The sequence below is a fragment of the Abramis brama genome (assembly GCF_963993115.1).
Source record: "Abramis brama genome assembly, chromosome: 25".
NCBI classification, from domain to species: Eukaryota; Metazoa; Chordata; class Actinopteri; order Cypriniformes; family Leuciscidae; genus Abramis; species Abramis brama.
In genome coordinates, this window is record NC_139987.1 from 2201467 (window position 1) to 2224554 (window position 23088).

Genomic DNA, 23088 nt, shown 5'->3' on the forward strand with positions numbered 1-23088 from the left:
ATTTGAACCATAGAAATTGATAATGTTCTATGTGTGTGCCAGGTTAAAGAGATGTGTTTTTAGTCTAGATGAACTGACCGAGTGTGACCGAGTGTGTCTGCTTCTCGAACAATGCTAAGAAAACTGTTCCATGGTTTAGCTGCTAAATAGGAGAAGGATCTACTGCCTGCAGTTGATTTTGATATTCTAGGTATTATCATACTGGGGTACTGGGGAGCTAAACCATTCAGTGCTTTGTAAGTAATCAGCAAGATGTAAAAATGTATATGATGTTTAATAGGGAGCCAATGCAGTGTTGACAGAACCAGGCTAATATGGTCATATTTCCTGGTTCCAGTAAGAAATAGAGCTTGAGTGATCGAATGGAATTCAAGCGTAGTTCAGGCAGACCACTGATCGCTATACAATATCAGCTGACGCTCAGCTGATTAGTTACTCCACCTACTCTTATCAACTATAGTATTTAAGCTCATTCAACAAATGCTCCGCAGTCTATCGCACAGACATTTACACCCAACTCCACCCCTTCACCTCCTAGCATCTTCATAATTGAGCATTGGATTCTGTATAGAAACTATGTACGTAATCATTGTATCTCCTTCTGTAAACATATGCTAAGAAACATTTGGTTATTAAAAGGCTTGGGGGATTTGTCTCAAGGATGTATCTCAAAGCTATCTAGTATGGCAGCTCGAGCACCTTAGAGCCTAAGCCTCTCGCCAAATCCAAAGATTGTCAATAAATTTCATTCTCAAAGTGGTCCTGACTGAACTCTATCTGCTGCGCTTTGGAACAGCTGTAGTTTGTTTATGAAGCGTGCAGGGCAACTACCCAGTAGAGCATTACAATAAACCAGCCTTGAGGTCATGAACGCATGAACTAACTGTTCCACATTTGATATTTAGAGCCATCCATCTTCTTCCACTTATCCAGGGCCGGGTCGCGGAGGCAGCAGTCTAAGCAGGGATGCCCAGGCCTCCCTCCCTCTCCCTGGACACTTCCTCCAGCTCTTCTGGGGGGACACCGAGGCGTTCCCAGGCCAGCCGGGAGACATAGTCCCTCCAACGTGTCCTAGGTCTTCCCCGGGGCCTCCTCCCGGTGGGACATGCCCGGAACACCTTCCCGGGAAGGCGACCAGGAGGCATCCGGAAAAGATGCCCGAGCCACCTCAGCTGGCCCCTCTCGATGTGGAGGAGCAGCGGCTCTACTCTGAGCTCCTCCCGAGTGACCGAGCTTCTCACCCTATCTCTAAGGGATCGCCCAACCACCTTGTGGAGAAAGCTCATTTCGGCCACCTTTATCCGGGATCTTGTCCTTTCGGTCATGACCCACAGCTCATGACCATAAGTGAGAGTAGGAACGTAGATTGACCGGTAAATCGACAGCTTTGCCTTGCGGCTCAGCTCTTTCTTCACCACGACAGACCGGTACATCGACTGCATTACTGCAGAAGCTGCAACGATCCGTCTGTCAATCTCCCGTTCCATCCTTCCCTCACTCGTGAACAAGACCCCAAGATACTTGAACTCCTCCACTTGAGGCAGGAATTCTCCACCAACCTGAAGTGGGCAAGCCACCCTTTTCCGACTGAGAACCATAGCCTCAGATTTGGAGGCGCTGATTCTCATCCCAGCTGCTTCACACTCGACTACAAACCGTCCCAGTGCATACCGAAGGTCCTGGTCTGATGGAGCCAGCATGACAACATCATCCGCAAAGAGCAGAGATGAGATCATGTGGTCCCCAAACCTGACACCCTCCGGCCCCTGGCTGCGCCTAGAAATTCTGTCCATAAAAATTATGAACAGAACCGGCGACAAAGGGCAGCCCTGCCGGAGTCTCCAACATGCACCGGGAACAAGTCTGACTTACTGCCGGCAATGCGAACCAGGCTCCTGCTCCGGTCGTACAGGGACCGGATAGCCCTTAGCAAAGGGCCCCGGACCCCATACTCCCAGAGCACCCTCCACAGGATGCCGCGAGGGACACAGTCAAATGCCTTCTCCAAGTCCACAAAGCACATGTGGATTGGTTGGGCAAACTCCCATGAACCCTCCAGCACCCTGGAGAGGGTATAGAGCTGGTCCAGTGTTCCACGACCGGGACGAAAACTGCACTGTTCCCCGACCACCACGCGATGTTGCAGAGGCGTGTCAGCCAAGACAGCCCCACAACATTCAGAGACTTGAAGTACTCAGGGTGGATCTCATCCACCCCCGGTGCCTTGCCTCCGAGGAGTTTCTTGACTACCTCAGTGACTTCAGCTTGGGTGATGGACGAGTCCACCTCCGAGCCCTCAGCCTCTGCTTCCTCAATGGAAGACGTGACGGTGGGATTGAGGAGATCCTCAAAGTATTCCTTCCACCGTCCGATGACATCCCCAGTCGAGGTCAACAGCTGCCCACCTCCACTGAAAACAGCATTGGTAGGGCACTGCTTCCCCCTCCTGAGGCACCGGACGGTTTGCCAGAATCTCTTCGAGGCCGACCGGTAGTCCTTCTCCATGGCCTCACCAAACTCCTCCCAGGCCCGATTTTTTGCCTCCACAACCACCCGGGCTGCAGTACGCTTGGCCCATCGGTACCCATCAGCTGCCTCAGGAGTCCCACAAGCCAGCCAGGTCCGATAGGACTCCTTCTTCAGCTTTACGGCATCCCTTACTTCCGGTGTCCACCACCGGGTTCGGGGATTGCCGCCTCGACAGGCACCGGAGACCTTACGGCCACAGCTCCGAGTGGCCGCGTCGACAATGGAGGTGGAGAACATGGTCCACTCGGACTCCATGTCTCCAGTCTCCCTCAGGATCCGGTCGAAGCTCTGCTGGAGGTGGAAGTTAAATATCTCTCTGACAGGGGATTCGGCCAAACGTTCCCAACAGACCCTCACAGTACGTTTGGGTCTGCCGAGTCTGTCCAGCTTCCTCCCCCGCCATCGGATCCAACTCACCAGGTGGTGATCAGTTGACAGCTCCGCCCCTCTCTTCACCTGAGTGTCCAAGACATATGGCCGGAGGTCAGATGAAACGACCACAAAATCGATCATTGACCTCCGGCCTAGGGTGTCCTGGTGCCATGTGCACTGATGGACACCCTTATGCTTGAACATGGTGTTCGTTGTGGACAAGCTGTAACTAGCACAGAAGTCCAATAACAGAACACCACTCAGGTTCAGATCAGGGGGGCCTTTCCTCCCAATCACGCCCTCCAGGTGTCACTGTCGCTGCCCACGTGGGCATTGAAGTCCCCCAGTAGAACGACGGAGTCCCCAGTCGGAGCACTATCCAGCACCCCTCCCAGAGACCCCAAGAAGGCCGGGTACTCTACACTGCCGTTTGGCCCATAGGTGCACACGACAGTGAGAGACCTATCTCCAACCGAAGGCGCAGGGAAGCGACCCTCTCGTTCACCGGGGTGAACTCCAACACATGGCGGCTGAGCTGGGGGGCTATAAGCAAACCCACACCAGCCCGCCGCCTCTCACCATGGACAACTCCAGAGTGGTAAAGAGTCCATCCTCTCTCAAGGAGTGTGGTTCCAGAGCCCAAGCCGTGCATGGAGGTGATCCCGACTATCTCTGGTCGGTACCTCTCAACCTCCCACACAATCTCAGGCTCCTTCCCCGCCAGAGAGGTGACGTTCCACGTCCCTAGAGCTAGTTTCCGTGTCCAGGGATCGGGTTGTCGAGGCCCCCGTCTTCGACTGCCACCCGATCCACTATGCACCGGCCCCTTACGGTCCCTGCTGTAGGTGGTGAGCCCGCGGGAGGGTGGCCCCACGTCGCTCTTTCGGGCTGAGCCTGGCCGGACCCCGTGGGGGGAGGCCCGGCCACCAGGCACTCGCATACGAGCCCCAGGGTGGGGCCCTGGCTGCGCCACACCGGGCGACGTCACGGTCCTTGGATGTTTCTTCATCATAAGGGGTTTATGAACCGCTCTTAAGGCCATTGCACACTGAGTCCGAAATTTTCGTATGCGTTTTTTCGTGTTCATCAGCCTTAAAATTCGTCACGCACAGAAACCTTGCACACTGAGTCCGATGCGTATTTATTAAACCTTTGCGGAAAAAAACGCAAAAAATACAAAATGGATTCGTCAAGCAGTGAGGATGATTTTGTTTTTGTTGCCCTCTTTCTTCTTAAAAAGATAAAAAGAAAGAGGAAATATTGGGTCCATCCAATCCTGAGATTGCGCCGAGAGGAAGGAGAGTTTCACCTCCTTATCAAGGAGTTGCGAAATTATCCCAAAATTTAAAATTCAAAATTCAAAATTTACCTCAGAATGTCAGTGGAACAGTTTGATGCTTTGCTAGCGATACTGGAGCCACATATTAAAAAGAAGACCACCAATTTCCGTGAACCAATCGATCCTGAACAGAGATGTCTAAGGTATGGGCACACACACGCATACACATAGCCTACACACACACACACGGCCGGCGGAAGCGCTGGGCAGACAGAACAGCTGTATACAGGTTATATTTTATACCCAGATAATACATGATTAGTAATCGAATTGGCTGCTCAATCCATTGTGGATTTTGTCGTTCGCTTGTACGGTGGCTCTGAATTGTCAAAAAAACTTTCAAAATACTGGCTGTGGATGCGAAAAACGCAGAAAATCGAACCCGATCCGAATTTTTTTATTACGGACGAAAGTTTTGTAGACAGTGTGCAAGCGTGATTGACATAACGTGAGGTCGATTTTTTTTTTTTACGTGCAAAAATTTCGGATGCGAATTTCGGACTCAGTGTGCAATGGCCTTTAGTCTGACCCGTCGCCTAGGACCTGTTTGCCTTGGGAGACCCTACCAGGGGCATATAGCCCCAGACAACATAGCTCCTAGGGTCCTTCGGGTGCTCAAACCCCTCCACCACGGTAAGGTGGCAGTTCAAGGAGGGGGTATTTAGAGCATATGTCGTAATTTAGATATACACTATATTGGCAAAGGTATTGGGACACCCCTCCAAATCACTGAATTCAGGTGTTCCAATACCTTCTATGGCCACAGTTGTATAAAATTAAGCACATAGGCATGCAGACTGCTTCTACAAACATTTGTGAAAGAATGGGTTGCTCTCAGGAGCTCAATTTCAGGTTGCTACCTGTGCTGTAGTTCGTGCTAAGTCTGTTCGTGAAATTTCCTCACTACTAAATTTTTAGTTCCAGTGAAAGGAACTCTTAATGCTTCAGCATACCAAGACATTTTGGACAATTTCATGCTCCCAACTTTGTGGGAACAGTTTGGGGATGGCCCCTTCCTGTTTCAACATGACTGCACACCAGTGCACAAAGCAAGGTCCATTAAGACATGTTTAGTTTAGTTTTATTTAGAGTTTGACAAGGCAGGATATTGAAGGACAAAACCCTAAAATGTATCAAACAGAACACATACTCAAAACAACCTTATATACCTAATTGAAATAAATTAAATAAAAAAATAATAATAAATAATCCAGCCAGGTAGAGTAAAACAGATACACAAAAAACCTGAAATACATCAGGTTTCATACAAAAAACAAACAAACTGTAAATTATTTATAAAACAGTTTAAGAGCACGTGGAATAAAAGAAAGTTCATGTCTTTTTGATTTACTCCTGGGCACAACAAACTCCCTATGCTGCCGTAGTAGATAAGTAGGTCTTGGAGCCACAGACAGGAAACAATGCAGTGGTGATGAACTGTCCTTGAGTAGTTTTGTAAAAGTACGTATAGTGGCCTCGTCGCGCCTCTCACTCAGTGATGGGACAGTAGAAGTTGGAACACCTATTATCCGACAGCAACGTTTTTGGACCCTCTCTAGCTCATCAGAGAGACCTTTAGGTAGTCCACCCCATACTGGGCTAGCGTACTCAAGAACTGGCCGTATAAATGTCAGATATACTTTCATTAAAACATCACAAGGGAGACCCGCGTTTTTAGCAACACAGAGATAGTGTATTCTAGGACGTACCTTCGAAATCATGTACTTAATGTGGGCATCCCATGACAGATCAGAAGAAATTTGAACTCCAAGCAGTTTAAAGGTGGAAACTCTGCCAATTGCGTGTCCTGAAATTACGGGAGAGGAAGGGCAGGGAATGTTTTCATCTTTCCTGGTGCTAATGACCATGTCCACTGTCTTACCTCTGTTCATTGCCAATGAACAGTTTGGGAACATGGATGAGCGAGTTTGGTGTGGAGGAACTTGACTGGCCTGTACAGAGTCCTGACCTCAACCGATAGAACACCTTTGGGATGAATTAGAGCGGAGACTGCGATCCAGGCCTTCTCATCCAACATCAGTGCCTGACCTCACAAATGCACTTCTAGAAGAATGGTCAAAAATTCCCATAAACACACTAAACCTTGTGAAGCCTTCCCAGAAGAGTTGAAGCTGTTATAGCTACAAAGGGTGGGCCAACTCCATATTAAACCCTACGGATTAAGAATGGGATATCATTAAAGTTTATGTTCATGTAAAGGCAGGCGTTCCAAAACATTTGGCAATATCGTGTATTTTTAAGGTGGAAGAATGCAGTTTTACAGATGCTAGAAATGCGGCTTTCAAATAAAAGATTGGTATCAAAGAGCACACCCAGGTTCCTAACTGACAACAAAGACTTGACAGAACAGCCATCAAGTGGTACACAGTATTATGGGTTATTGTGTGCGTAATAAGTACGTTTTTTTGTCAAATAATATCAGCTATTCACTGAGTTTTATTTTGTGAATTGGTAAATTTCGTCGGGCAAGAAGAAATATAGAGCTGAGTATCATCAGCATAACAGTGAAAACTAACGGCATGCTTACTAATGATATCTCCCAAGGGTAGAATGTAGAGAGTGAACAGCAATGGTCCTAGTACTGAGCCTTGTGGTACTCCACACTGAACCGATACTTGATCGGTATGACATCTCTTCATTTACTTCTACAAACTGATTACGGTCAGATAAGTATGATTTAAACCATGCTAATGCAATTCCACTAATGCCAACATAATTTTCGAGTCTATTCAAAAGAATGTTGTTGTCAGTTGTATTAAATGCAGCACTAAGATACAGTAACACTAATAGAGAGATACAACCACGATGATAAGAGCAAATCATTTGTAACTCTAATGAGAGCAGTCTCAGTACTATGATACCATCTAAATCCTGACTGGAAATCCTTGCAGATATCATTTCTTTCTAAAAAAGGAACATAGTTGTGAGTATACTTGTCTAGTATTTTTGACAGAAAGGGTAGATTTGAGATCGGCCTGCAATTGATTAATTCTCTAGGATCAAGATGCGTTTTTTAATAAGAGGTTTAATAATAGCCAGCTTAAAAGTTTTTGGTAGATATCCTAGAGACAAAGATGAATTAATGATTTTAAGAAGAGGATCTATGACCTCTGGAAGCATCTCTTTCAGTAGCTTAGTCGGTATAGGGTCTAACATACATGTTGTTGATTTAGATGATTTAACGAGTTTAGACAATTCTTCCTCTCCTATAGCAACGAATGAATGGAAAACTACAATGTACTGTCTGATGCGATACTGTGGTAGGCAGCTGCATATTTATAATTTTCTCCCTAATTATTATCAGTCTTGCTAGTAAAAAAGTTCATAGCCATTACAGCTGTGCTGTTTGGAAACTTCAGAAGTTGAAGCTTAATTTCTTGTTAATTTAGCCACTGTATCAAATAAATATCTAGGGTTCTGTTTGGTTTCTTCAAAGAGAGTTGAAAAATAAGCAGATCTAGCAGTTGTTAAGGTCTTTCTTTACGCAATCATGCTCTCTTTCCACGAAATGTGAAAAACCTCTAGTTTTGTTTTATTCCAGCTGCTTCATTTTTCTGGCTGCTCTCTTGAGGGCCCGAGTGTGCTCGTTGTACCATGGTGTTGGACTACTTTCTTTAATCTTCTTTAAGCGCAAATGAGCAACTGTGTCTAAAGTGCTGGAAAAGATAGAGTCAGTAGTTTCTGTTGCAAATATCGAGTTCTTCTAAGCTATCTGGGATGATGAGGAGATGAAACTGATCAGGAAGATTATTTATAAAGCAATCATTAGTGGACCAGCACAAATGTCAAACAGGATTTATCATTTACATTAGATAGTGTTACTTTAAGCACCAACACTTCAAAAGAATTATATTTGAAATTCTTCTCAAGACTTCTCAGTAATACTGAAGATATTACTATAAATTACAGCAACACCTTTGCCTTTCAGATGAGGCTCATGTTTATAACAATAGTCAAGAGTCAAACTGCCCAACTAAAGCACACACTGATAACCATAATGATGACCAAATATGTTCAATAAATCATCAACATCTAAACCTCTGTTAATTCTCAATAAGAACTTCTTAAGTGAAGCTGGTAATGCTATTTGTGTAGTTGTTTAATCCTCCTCAGTTGAGATCTTGAGAGATTAATGTCTTATTTTATCTTCATCTGATTTCATCTAAGGCTGTGGCCAAAGTCAGTTGTAGTTCTTGTTGTTTCTTTTTCCTTCAGCGATTCTGCTTGTTTACCATTCTTAACATGTTCTTCCTGTAGAAGGTGAAAGAAATCATGACAGAAGAGTTTTATAATTGATCATGGGGAATGATGAGCCATGAAGAGTTCAGCTAGTTCATAATTCCTGTTTCTGATGTGTTTTATCTCCATCAGATTCCCATCAGCTCACTCTGGATCTGAACACCAGAATAAACACCTCAGTCTGTCTGAGAGGAACATTACTTACACTGACACAGTCCAGCCGTATCCTGATCATCCTGACAGATTTGAAAGAAAGGGTAGATTTGAGATCGGCCTGCAATTGATTAATTCTCTAGGATCAAGATGCGTTTTTTAATAAGAGGTTTAATAATAGCCAGCTTAAAAGTTTTTGGTAGATATCCTAGAGACAAAGATGAATTAATGATTTTAAGAAGAGGATCTATGACCTCTGGAAGCATCTCTTTCAGTAGCTTAGTCGGTATAGGGTCTAACATACATTGATTTAGATGATTTAACGAGTTTAGACAATTCTTCCTCTCCTATAGCAACGAATGAATGGAAAACTACAATGCACTGTCTGATGCGATACTGTGGTAGGCAGCTGCATAGTTCTAATTTTCTCCCTAATATTATCAATCTTGCTAGTAAAAAAGTTCATAGCCATTACGGCTGTGCTGTTTGGAAACTTCAGAAGTTGAATCCTGTCCAACACCATGTGTAGTCCAACCATGTGTAGTCCACCAATCCAGTAGTCCAACACCATGTGTGTGGACGCTGTTACTGGGAGATTGAGTGCAGTGGGTTGGATGTATATATATCAGTGTCATATAAGAGCATCAGTAGGAAGGGACAGGGTGAAGAGTGTTTGTATGGACGTAATGATCAGTCCTGGAGTTTGTTTTGCTCTTCCTCCAGTTACTCATTCTGGAATAATAACATAGAGACTGAACTCCCTGTAAAGTCCATCAGCTGTCGTAGAAAAGGAGTGTGTGTAGATCACAGTGCAGGAACTCAGTGCTTCTACAGCGTCTCTGACACAATGAGCCTCATCCACACGGTCCAGACTACATTCACTCAGCCGCTCTATGCAGGGTTTTGGGTTTGTGTTGGATCAGTGAAACTGTGTTGATGAGTCAGAATAGATTGTAGAGAGATTTTACCCGTAATACTTTGAGCTGCATGATAAATCAGTAAAAGTGAGATGTTACAGTGTCTTATTTACTTATTTTCTCTTAATTACAGTAATTCAGCTGAATTTTTTCCACTGAAATAACACAGAATAAATTTGTTTATTACAGTTTTTCTGAATTGCTAAAACACTAAACACTCTGAACCAAATTCTCAATAGCCTAAAGAAATTTGTAGAATAAATCACTCTTCCTGCAAAACATTAAACAAGTTCAGGTAGCCTAGTTAAAACACTGTTTGCAAATCTCCTACACTCTTTTTGCAAAACTCTAAACACATTCTCACTCATTCAAACACATTTCACACTGTGATGCATTTATGTTTCAAAATGCTAAAACACAGGCAGGCAAAAGTTAAACACTCAAAATTGTTCACACTTATTTCTAATGATGTTCTGTTGTGTTACCTATATTCACAATAACAAACCAGGAATGCTTGTGATACTAGAATAACTCTTTACTCTAACTCTTAGGAACTGACATCATACCCCATGTGTCCAATTATATATCCATACTACAACAGTCCGCTTACACATAGTTCCCATTACAGAACATGACCAAACCAACTGTACAAAATACAAGTCAGTTCAGAGTGCCAAAACAGACTCAAAATGTTGCACTGAATGTAAGTGTATAAGAGGTGGTGAACAAGGAGGAAGAGGACAAGGACAAGAAAGAGCAAGGTGTGGAGAATGTTGTCAAGTCTAGATCTGGCTTTAGGGTTTTTCCCTTTGCCTGCAGAGATGACAGTGTCTGTGATGTGGACAAAGGGTTACACTTTATTTCGATAGTCCACTTTAGACATTCTACTAACTATAAGTAACTTTTCAACTACATGTGAACGAACCGTCATTAGAGTATTAGTAGGTTGTAAGGTGTTAGGGTTCGGGTTAGGAGAATAAGTTGACTTATAGTAAGTAGAATGTCTGTTGGGGGACCAACACAATAAAGAGTTAGCAGATATTAAGCAGACAGTCTACTAATACTCTAATTACAGTTAGTTGACATGTAGCTCCAAAGTTACTTATAGTTAGTAGAATGTCTAAAGTGGACTATCGAAATAAAGTGTTACCGGACAAAGTCCTCAGGCTGGACCAACATGAAGACATGATGCTGAAGCAGAATAAATCTCTCACTGACCTTGATTTTGCAGTTGCACAACTCTTCTGAGTGCACTGTAACATGCTTTTCATTTTTTTTACTGTAACCTTTTTGGCTTTTACAGTTGGGTTACTGTATTTTTACAGTATGCAAGTGCTGAATATACAGACATTCAATAGGCCTACTATACAATATCCAGTATAATACTATACAGTGTATACAGTATACAATTTATTCACCTTACTACTGTAATTTGTCATTACTATACATTTTTACGTAATTGCAAAATTTGTTTACTTTGTTTCAATATACTTTTTTCTGAAACTGCATGCTTTGGATTCTGTGTTCTCCGTTTTTTGATGTAGTGTCTAATGAATGTAGTGTTTATATATTGACTGATGTGTGTATGATCTGAAAGCATTGTTTTATTTTGAGCACAGATAAAATGGTTTTGAGGCAATTGTTTGATTGTTTGAAGATTCAGAGTTTGAATGTGGTTTGAAAAACACACAAACACACACAAATCTTACTGTCTATATGAGGAGTTACAGTTTTTCTGAATTGCTAAAACACATTTCTTGAACCCATCACTGACTTTCTCAAAACCTTAAACACAAACCTGCTTCTCATGGTTATGGAGCTATAGAAGTTAGTTCCTTCATCTCAAATTTATTATCTGATTTTACAAGATCCCTCTTATTAGTTTCATTCTGTTAACAGTGATTAAAAATGATAATGAAGTAAGGATTAATTCTATATCACATCTCTAATTACAGGATGTATGTATGTATGGGTGGATGGTGGGATGAATGTATGGGTGGATGGATGGAAGGGTGGATGAATGGGTGTATGAATGGGTGGATGGTGGGATGAATGGATGGGTGGATGGATGGAAGGGTGGATGAATGGATGTATGAATGGGTGGATGATGGATGGATGTATGTATGAATGGGTGGATGGATGGATAGATAGATGGATGGGTGGATGATGGATGGATGTATGTATGTATGGGTGGATGGTGGGATGAATGGATGGGTGGATGGATGGAAGGGTGGGTGAATGGATGGATGGAAGGGTGGATGAATGGATGTATGAATGGGTGGATGATGGATGGATGTATGCATGTATGTATGGGTGGATGGATGGAAGGGTGGATGAATGGATGGATGGGTGGATGGATGGATGTATGAATGGGTGGATGGATGATGGATGTATGAATGGGTGGATGATGGATGGATGTATGCATGTATGTATGGGTGGATGGATGGAAGGGTGGATGAATGGATGGATGGGTGGATGGATGTATGAATGGGTGGATGGATGGATGATGGATGTATGAATGGGTGGATTATGGGTGGGTGGATGGATGGATGTATGAATATCTCACATTCAGATTTGTTCTTTGACAGCGCTTTCCTGCTTTCCTTCTTCTGAACCGAACAGAATCTCCAGATCCAAAAATAAGCGATGAAGAAGCAGAAACAAGTGATAGAAATGTAAGCTAACCTGATCATCAAACATTCAACTGCATATAAATCTAAACTGCCTAATGTTACTGAATGAAATGTTTCCCATGAAGAGGAAATGACTGTGAAGCTTTGGGGTGTTGATGGCACAGACTCATCTGTGTTTTCATCATCGTTCTGATTCCAATCTGGATTCAGAGAACTCAATTTTTTTCTGTTCAAAATGTTGCTTTGGTTATGAAACTTACCCACATCCAAGAGTTGATTAAAAATGATATGGAAATGTGGAAATGATCAAAAATGCTGATACTGGCTTGCAACTGTTTTTAAATGTTGGCGGGAAAGAGTTAATGTGCATTCAGCAAAAAGATTGTTTTGAAGGATGCATACTTTCATGTCTCGATCCTCCTCCATCACAGACTTTTACCGAGATTGGAGAGGCGAGCATATTAGTATAAGGTACTCTCCTTCGGGCTTTCCCTGTCACCGTGCATCTCACACGAAATGCACAGAGGCTGTCCTTGTCCCACGACAGGGAAAGGGCATCTGAATACTGAAGGAAATCAGGTCTGTGTTCAAAAGGACAAGAGCCGTCTCTTTTCTCGGTGTGGAGTTAGACTCTGTGTCACTGTCTTACTGCAGAGTGTTGTGCTGCCGGACTCGATCAGGGGTCCAGTCTCAAAGGCTCCTGGGTCATATGGCATATGTGAGTCCACAGGCACGCCACAGGGGTTGCGGTGCACACGATACTGCTTCAGCACTGGCTTCAGACTCCAGGCCTGAGATGGCCATGGCCCCTCGGCAGAAATCTGGTCCTAGTCTGATCCTAGCCAGATCTTGCATTTCTACAGACTGGTGTAGTTTTGGAGCAAGTCTTCAGGCAGGTTGAGGTCAGAACAGACACTGAGGCGCGTGAGCTTCAGGAGCCGGGACAGGGCCCAGGCTGAGGTGGCACATCAATATTAGGCACCTGGGGTACCAGTTGTACCCCTTCTCCCACTAAATGCCAACGTGATGTATCTCAATCTTCAAGCAGAAGGGTCTGGATGAAATATTCTGAATGATATAAATCCACAATCTGACTTGTGATGCAGCCAGGAATAAATCACATCATGTTTGTTAATTTGACCAGAGGAGAACTGGTTTCTCCCAAGGTTTCTTCCTTAATTTCTGTCACTGATGGAGTTTGGGATCTTGCCACTGTCGCCTCTGGCTCGCTTAGTTAAGGGACACTTAATATTCAACAGAATTATTGATCTGACTGCGCTGACGCTGTTGTATGAGAACTGAACTGAACTGAACTGTTTTCTCCAGAGATGCTTAACAGAAGAAATGAACTCGTTTCATACTTGATGATCTTTACAATGTCCTGAATCAACACTGAACTGAACAATGACTCTTTTGTCTTTTTAGAGCTGTTTTACAGCTGAACTGAGCTTTGTTTGCATCATTGATCATTGTTTTCCTGTTATCACTGTGTCTGTATCATCTAATCCAGTCCTTCAGCATTATTGAGAACTACAGGTGTGTGTGTTCGGGACTAAACTCTGCAGGACTGTGCATGGCTCCCCTGATTTAGACCGTAGTGACAGTCAGAATTGAAACAGGTCTTCATATTTTGAGTGAATAACTATTAGTGAGGTAAGATTGTGTGAGATGTCCTTCCAACTTTTCTTCTGTCCATATGTCACCAATTTCAACACATTTATTGAATGTGTTATTAATTTAGACTTTCTATCTTAACACCAGCATTGGTGAGATTCATTACACCGGATCAGTTTTGCCGTTCACTGATCTTTTTTTTTGTTGGAAAGAGTGATCTGTGAATTTTCAATGGGGGATTTGCAGGGGGAAAACTTTTTCGATTTTTGTTTTGGTGTGAAAATTTGGAGTTAGATCCTTGGGGGTAAGATGACCCACTCAGAACTGTCTTGTTTTTTGCTAGCGAGCAAGCAATGGAGTAGGTTGCAAGTTTAGAGAGCTCTGCACAAATTATATTTTTTTACCCTTTTAAATGGTGCTTTAGTCGAATGTGTGATACAAAAAGACTATCCAAGACTGTCCTGCATCTTTGAAGACGATTTATCCCCTGAATAAATGTAAATGGCGAACAACCTGCGTAAATACAAATATACGGGCAAGGCCTCTGCTAACAAGACGGAGCAGCCTAGTGTTGGCACCGGCGCTAACACGACACCCGAGATGGCTGAACAAGCTCATCAAACTGGAGAAAAGATCGATAAGACGACGGAGATGAAGGAAGAGTTATTGTCCTCTATAAAAACGGAGATGACCACGCTTTTCCAAACCGAGTTAAAGTCAATCATGTCTAAAGAGTTTGATGGAGTTAGATCAGAGCTACAAGCAGTGAGACAGGAGATAGCTAACAACACATCAGCTTTTCGGTCAGACCTGGAAGTGATTAGAACAACTGTGTCGGACATGGAAAGAGGACTCTCAGGATGCTCGGATGATATCACAGAGCTACAAAACTCGGTGCGCAAGCTGGAGGAAAATTTTCAAAATCTACAGGAGAAATGCTTGGACATGGAAGGCCGAATGCGGAGGTCAAATATCCGCATTATGAATGTAACTGAGGAAGATGGTTCCAGCACCTCTGCTTCCGTTTCAAGGCTTATTAAAAAAGTCCTTAAAATGGATAAAGACGTGCTGATTGACAGATCCCACCGCTCTTTACAGGCGAAACGGATGGATGGCAAACCAAGAGCGATTATAGCAAAATTGCACTACTATCAAGATTGTGTCGAAATCCTCCGCCGCGCACGGGAATCTGGCCCGCTACAACACAACGGCTCAACCATACTCATCTTTCCTGACTATCCACCGAGTGTAGCCCGCGCCAGGTCGGCGTTCAACGAGGTCCGTAAACTACTTCGAGGACGAGAGGGGGTTCGCTATGGTCTCCTACATCCAGCCCGATTTCGGATCACGTATAACGGGACAGATAAGCAGTTTCAAGACGCAGCGGAGGCCATGGCGTATGTTAAAGACAACATTCTGCGTGAGGTGGCTTAGCTTCGCTTGTCTAAGTTTGGTAAACAATAATGCAAAATACAACAAGGAGGCTTGTTGATGTGGGACTACAGTTAAGTTAATTTCTTTTAAGGTCCTTTTTTTTTTTTTCTGTCAATGAAAGGTTGTGCTAAAGTTACTGTTATGTTTATATGTAATGGATTTTATCTCTTTTTTCTATTCTTTTTATTTATTTTTTATTTTTTATTTTTTTTTACCAGTCTTAAAGTCTGTTAGAAGATAAAAAGCACTGGCCCATTAAAATGGTGCAGCATTGGTTTCAAATATTTGGGTATACAAATTGGTAAATCAAATGAGCATATATTTAAACATAACTATATAAAGCTATTGGAACAAACTAAACTTAACCTTCAAAGATGGATTGATCTTCCTCTGTCTCTCATAGGAAGAATTAATACTATTAAAATGAGCATTTTACCCAAGTTTACTTACCAATTTCAATGTCTTCCGATTAATGTTCCCAAAAGTTTTTTCAAAGAACTTAACAAACTTTTAACTCCTTTTATATGGCAAAGAAAAAAACCCAGGGTCAAACTCATTTCTCTACAGGCTCCATAATCAAGGGGAGGACTCAACTTACCAAATTTTAGGAATTATTACCTTGCTTCTCAGTACAGATCGATTTGGATCTGGCTGCATGCAGAGAACAGTGAAGTTAGATGGGTCCCAATAGAACAACATGAAATTAAATCTATGGCTTTAAAGGATATTCCATTCATAGGCACAAAAAAATGTTTAACTGCACTCACAAATAACTCAATAATACTGAATACATTTGCTGCTTGGCAAGAATCTCATTCACTTCTCGACACAAATATTTATTTTCTTAGAAGAGAACCTTTGTGGGGTAATCCCAACCTCTCACACCACATAGCTGACTCAGTGTTGCGGGGGTGGAAGGAAAGAGAAATCCACACAGTGGCTGACTTATACATTGATGATACTTTTGCTAACTTCCAACAACTAAATGAAAAATTCAACCTTCCCAAAGAAAGTTTCTTCAAATTCCTACAAATTAGAGACTGGGTTAAGGAGAAATCCAAAGAAACATTCCCATATATCCCGAAAGAAACTCCTCTTGAATTCCACCTATGTAATAATTTACACAGATCAACAAAAGGAATAATATCTTCTATATATGGTATCATCAATGGAAAGTTACCGATTTATGATAAAACATCTACAAAAGAGAAATGGGAGAAAGACCTAGACTGTACTTATGAGGAGGCAGATTGGTGTCATCTATTGGAACAAGCACAGACTGTACTAACCTCCACAAAACACAGGCAAATTCAATTTAATATATTCCATAGGACATACTACACTCCTTACAGGTTACATAAAATTGACAGCAACATTTCTTCCAAATGTCAGAGATGTAAAATGATTGATGGTGATCTTATACACATGCTATGGAGTTGCCCAGTGATAGAAGAATTATGGAAACGTGTCATTGACTTAACATCAAGGGTAATAGGAAGTCAAATTGAACAGGACCCAAAACTATGGATCCTGGGGGACACAAGCTCTATTAATGTGAACTACTACAAAAAATACTTTATCTTACTTGCGAGCACAGCAGTAAAAAAATGTATTCTGATCAACTGGAAATCTTAAAATTCACCACTAGTAAAACATTGGATTAATGAGCTTGTGTCTTACTGCACACCCGAAAAAATATTGTAGAATGTGAGAGGGAAGCATGCAGCCTTTAGAGAAATCTGGGGCCCTTTCATAGACATTTTGCCTTCTCTAGACTTGACTGTCCATGTTAGTATGAGCCCTCCTGGATCGGCTTCAAATTAGCCCTCTGCAGATCTATCTTGTATAACTTCCTCATTGATGCATTTATTGTGAATAATGTGTAGATTTAAGTATGTGAGTATACAGATGGATATATGTATAAACTGTATAGACTACTTGGATATATAAATGAAAAGAAACTGACAACCATACAAGGGAAGAGGGTGGGGGGTGGGATGGGAAATGTTTGTATAATATTTGTTTTTGTTTAGTATTGATTTTATTTATTTATTTATTTATTTATTTTTATTTTTCTGATGTTCAAAATTTGAAAATGTTCATTCTTTGTACTTAGGATGTAAGTAATGTATCAAACTGTAGATCCTTTGTACACTCTATTTACATCTTGTAAGTAATTATGTCAATAAAAATTTTTTTTTAAAAAAGAAGATAAAAAGCACCACTCTTCCTTTATTTTTCTATTTAATCTGAAACATTGGGGTTATATTAAAATATTTTGTTATTATGTCTGTGCAGAGCAAGCTGCAGAGCTAGAGTACTTTTAAAAAGCACTTTATGTGTGGATTTGTTATTTGTGAGGGGTTATTATCTCACCATGTTCTAGTTGGTGACTGGGGAAGTTACGGTTGCACTAAATTGACTGTTCCTATTTTTTGTTTTGCTAACTTTAGGTTGGGGGAGGGACTATCTTCTGTTTACGTGGCACAAATGTTACTTAGGCTGGATCCGTACTACAATTTATAAATACTTAACACTAATATAAATGAACGCTCACACTGATGTATCAGGCACTTGCCTGATAAACTTTGTCAGTTGGAATGTTAAATCACTAATTCACCCAGTGAAACGCCGAAAAGTACTCTCACACCTTAAGGAGCTGAATGCAGATATTGCCTTCCTGCAAGAAACCCATTTGAACACATCTGACCATTTTAGGCTTAGAGGGGGATGGGTGGGACAAATTTTCCACTCTATTTTTCATTCTAAATCTAGGGGAACAGCTATTTTGATCAAAAAGACTATCCCGTTTGTAGTGTCAAAAGCTGATGCTGACTCTGCTGGCCGTTATGTAATAGTAGTGGGCAGACTGAACTGTACCCCAGTAGTTCTAGCGAATGTGTACGCACCTAACTGGGATGATAGTGCATTCTTTACCAGCCTCTTCTCTCGAATACCTGATATAGATACACATCAGGTCATATTAGGAGGAGATATCAACTGTGTACTTTCGTCCTCATTGGATCGCAGTTCACCCAAGACCATGCAACTCACTCGTTCAACAGTAGTACTTAATCAACTTCTTAAAACTTATGGCATGACTGATGTTTGGCGCTTTCAGAATCCTGGGCGCAGATGTTACTCCTTCTATTCACCGGTTCACAAAACATACTCTCGAATCGATTATTTTTTTGTTGATAATAGTTTACTTTCATTAGTCAGTAAATGTGAATACCAGGCAATAGTGATATCAGACCACGCACCACTGTTAATTACTTTAAATTTGCCTACTACAAGCAGTGGATATCGGCCGTGGCGATTTAATACATTACTATACTCTCAGATACTGAGTTTGTTAAATTTAAGGAAATACATGAGTTTTTAGAGCATAACCGGACCCCAGGGGTGTCTTACTGTCTAATTTGGGAAACGTTAAAAGCCTATCTCAGAGGCCAAATCATATCGTATAGTGCCCGTGTAAAGAAAAAACAACAGGAAAGGCTTAAAAAGATGATATTCTGCAAATTGATGGGGTTCTTTCACACTCGCCATCGGTTGATTTATTTAAGGAACGATTGGCTCTTCAGACAGAATTCAATCTGTTATCTACAAAACTTATTGAGAACCTTTTAAATAAATCCAGACATAAGTCTTATGAACACGGTGAAAAAATAGGAAAAATCTTAGCTCATCAACTACGGCAACAAAGTGTCGACCAGTCAATCCTTGAAATTACTGATGAACACGACAAAAAATTAACTGATCCATTAGATTAATAATAGGTTTAAGGAGTATTATTCGCAATTATATACATCTGAATCCAGTAGAAATGAGGTATTGTTTGACTCATTTTTCAGCAAATTTACTCTGCCCACTATTGATGAACAATATGCCTCAGATTTGGAAAGACCATTTTCAAAGGCTGAAATATTGAAAGCAATTGCCACCATGCAAAGTGGAAAATCGCCGGGGCCAGATGGTTTTCCCGAGCGAATTTTTCAAAAAATTCTCCTCACAACTTTCCCCTATTTTACTCGCTGTCTATGATGAGTCCTTCATCTCAGGGTCGTTACCAGAAACCATGAGACAAGCAGTTATTTCTTTAATTCATAAAAGGGTAAAAGTAAATTAGATTGTAGCTCATATCGACCTATATCATTGTTAAACGTTGAAAGTAAAATATTTGCCAAACTTTTAGCATGTCGATTAGAGATTGTTATACCTTCAATAGTGTCTGATGATCAGACTGGCTTTATCAAAAATCGATATTCATTCTACAATATACGCAGACTTCTGAATATCCTTCACTATCCCACTCCACCCGATATACCTGAGGTGCTTCTGTCACTCGATGCTGAAAAAGCATTTGATCGGGTGGAGTGGGACTACCTCTTCTATACCTTGAAGAAATTTGGCTTTGGTGCCAAATTCATTTCATGGATTAATGTTTTATATTCCTCTCCTGTAGCAGCAATTCGGACAAACAATAACATATCATCCTTTTTCCAGTTAGGCCGCGGAACTAGGCAGGGTTGCCCATTATCCCCCTCATTATTTGCACTGATGATTGAGCCCCTGGCAGTGGCAATACGGTCCGATAATACTATTAAAGGCATACTGAGGGGTGAATCCGAACATAAAGTGTCCCTTTATGCGGATGATACTCTCTTGTATGTGTCTGAGCCGCTTAGGACCCTGCCTCGTCTACTGTCATTACTTGGTAGTTTTGGGAAAATATCAGGATATAAAATAAATATGCAAAAAAAGTGAACTTATGCCGATTAACACTGCAGCCAGACTTATCACATTCAACTCCTTACCATTTAAATTGAGTAAAGATAAATTTAAGTATTTAGGTATATGGGTTAATTACAAGAACCTCTATAAAACAAATTTTATTCCATTGATAGATTCTATAAAACAAGATTTTGAGCGTTGGGGTACACTACCGCTATCACTAGGAGGCAGGATAAACACCGTCAAGATGAATATCCTACCTAGATTTCTATATCTGTTCCAGTGTATCCCGATATTTTTAACCAAATCGTTCTTCATATTGATAGACAAGCTGGTATCAGCTTTTATATGGAATGGGAAAAATGCACGCATCCGTAAAAGTGTTTTGTGGCGACATCGAGAACATGGAGGACTATCATTACCCAATTTTCAGTACTATTATTGGGCAGCCAATGCTCGTTCTATGTTATATTGGTTTAATTCACATACTGGTGGTCCTAAGTGGCTGACCCTTGAAAACTTGTCATGCCATCCTGCTTCTTTACATGCATTACTCTGCTCAACATTGCCATCACCTCATCCAATATATAAATACTCTCTGAATGCAGTGGTTAAGCACTCCTTCAAAATATGGGGACAGTTTAGAAGACATTTTTCACTTAATGATGTATCAGTCTATGCTCCCATAGTAAGAAATCACATGTTTACCCCTTCTATTATAGATGACTCTTTTGGTGTCTGGTCTGTAAACGGCCTTAAGGTACTAAAGGATATGTATATTGAAGGTACTTTTGCAACCTTTCAGCAAGTGAAAACCAAATTCCAAATTCCCAACACTCACTTCTTTAAATATCTTCAACTTCGCAGTTTTGTAGCATCATCTGTTAGTCACTTCCCCTCATTACCACCTGAGACACTTCTTGAGACTGTTCTAAAAGTGAATCCATACTCTAAGGGGGCCATTGGTAAAATCTATAGTGCAATGAATACTCATAATATGGGACCTCTAGCTCACGTGAAAAGATTGTGGGAAGAGGAACTGGCTATAGGAATCTCTGAGGATGTATGGGAATTTGTATTGAAAAACATTCACTCATCTTCAATATGTCAAAGACATCGAGTGATCCAATTTAAAGTTGTTCATAGATTGCATTGGTCTAATGTAAAACTGGCAAAATTTAAATCAGACATAGATCCTCACTGTGATAGATGTGAAGCCGAACCAGGCACTCTGTCTCACATGTTTTGGTTCTGTCAAAAACTTGAAGATTTTTGGAAGTCTATATTTAAATTTATTTCCGACACATTGGGGACAGTCATAGAGCCTGATGCCATGATCTCTGTATTTGGCACTGTACCGCAGCATTTTCACTTAAATCAAAACAACAAAAGCCTCATAGCATTTTCCACTCTTTTAGCTCGACGGCAGATACTGTTTAAATGGAAAGATAAGTCTCCTCCAACTTTTAAAATGTGGCTCATTGATCTTTTATACAATCTGACCATGGAAAAAATAAGGTATGCTACAGCAGGCTGTGCCTATACATTTTTTTATATCTGGCAACCGGTTCTGGACCAAATTAGGAAGGTGGATCCCTCTCTAATCTCAATTTCAGAGGAGTAATATACTGTACGTACTTGTGCTCTCTTCTTTAAAACATGTTAATGATTGTTTTTGTTTTTTTCAAATGAATATGTGTATTGGTGCAACAGGTGGGGATTGTTCTTGGGTGGGTGGGTTAACATAAAAAGAAAATGTATTGTAAAGTCTATCTTATGTTTGATAAGATGTCCAATAAAAAAAAAAAAGAACTGTCTTGTTTTTGATTCTGTTACCTATAGGAAATTCTTTAGTCTTCATAATAGGCTATTAACAGGCTAATTGACACTGTTTTTAAAGTATCAAACTATACATAGAATATCTGATTGAGTATTTTACAAAAATCAATCAATGGTGCCTTTTCTTTCAAAGTAAATTAGCAAATGTTTCCATTTATTTCCTGTAACAATATATTGAATGATGGACCATCATCATCCTGTGCCTGTTCTGTTACAATAAATGCAGACTGGTTTTAATAGGTTCATTAAAATCATTAACACTATAGTGTAGTGAGTGCAGTGTGAATTTTCTAAAATTGATTCTCAATATACATTTAGGAAACTTTATACAACTGGTAGAAAGAAGTGATGCTTTGCAGACACTTTATTACACAAATAACATTGTTACTGAAAATAGTTTTCTTGCAATAAAACCTCATTATCACAACAGATATCAGACACATCTCACATTAGCTCTGAAAATGTAGCAAATACAGCCTTAAATATGTAGTCATCTTTTTTTCTTATTCTTTTATAAGATGCAAAAAAACCGAACTCAAATCACAGGTGACAGTAGCAGCTCTTAAATATGTGGCACATCTGTAGTAATATATAGGTGCTGCGGAAGGCGAAACACGTAAAAGGCACAAACATACAGAAATGTTTTGACACAAAATGCCTGGATCAATTATATATTAATTGCACTGCTATCAGATTGATAAATTATTGGAAGAGATTGACTAGCTGTTCATCATTAAAACTAAATAAATAATCTACGTTTACCCTCCTGTTAAAAAATTATAATCAATTGTCTTTATCCTCAAAATGACCAGTGCTTTGTATCTCCACGTGGTCCCTTAAAATCATAAATTAAAGTGGCAGTCGTAGGTCTCAAAGAGAACGTTTTCACACAGAAGATAAAATGTTTCAGCAGCCGATACAAACGATTACAGGGGTGCTTAAAGTCGGTCCTGACAGCGCTTAGGACGAGGACACCGGGGGTGGCGGAGCGGAGTACTCTTCATTCTCAGAGTCGGTCCCGTCCTCCTCGTCCTTCTCCAGGTCGCTGCCTTCGGTGCTGAGCCGGTCGAAGCCGTGCCGAGTGTAGCCTTTGTGGGAGGCGAAGAAATTCCCCAAGTTCAGGCCTCCTGCAGCTTTGCCTGTGGACGAGAAAGACAGAGAAAGAGGGTTACTCAAAACCCCTGCAGCATCTAAACATACAAACTAAACCGTTGAGGAAGAACTACCGGACGCACAAGAACAAACCTCGTTGGTTTGAACT

General features: G+C 41.3%; 1 protein-coding gene across 13 annotated transcripts in view; it reads right to left on the reverse strand.

Annotated features, from left to right (window-relative positions):
* Positions 1-22173: 22173 nt before the first annotated feature.
* pam (peptidylglycine alpha-amidating monooxygenase) overlaps positions 22174-23088 on the reverse strand; it is a 64877-nt gene continuing 63962 nt past the window's right edge. For all 13 annotated transcript variants that reach the window (XM_084105518.1, XM_084105528.1, XM_084105525.1 and 10 more), the window contains one exon: positions 22174-22966. In XM_084105518.1, the coding sequence (XP_083961644.1) occupies positions 22788-22966 (179 nt within the window). In that variant the 3' untranslated portion in view covers positions 22174-22787. The remainder of the gene's footprint in view (positions 22967-23088) is intronic.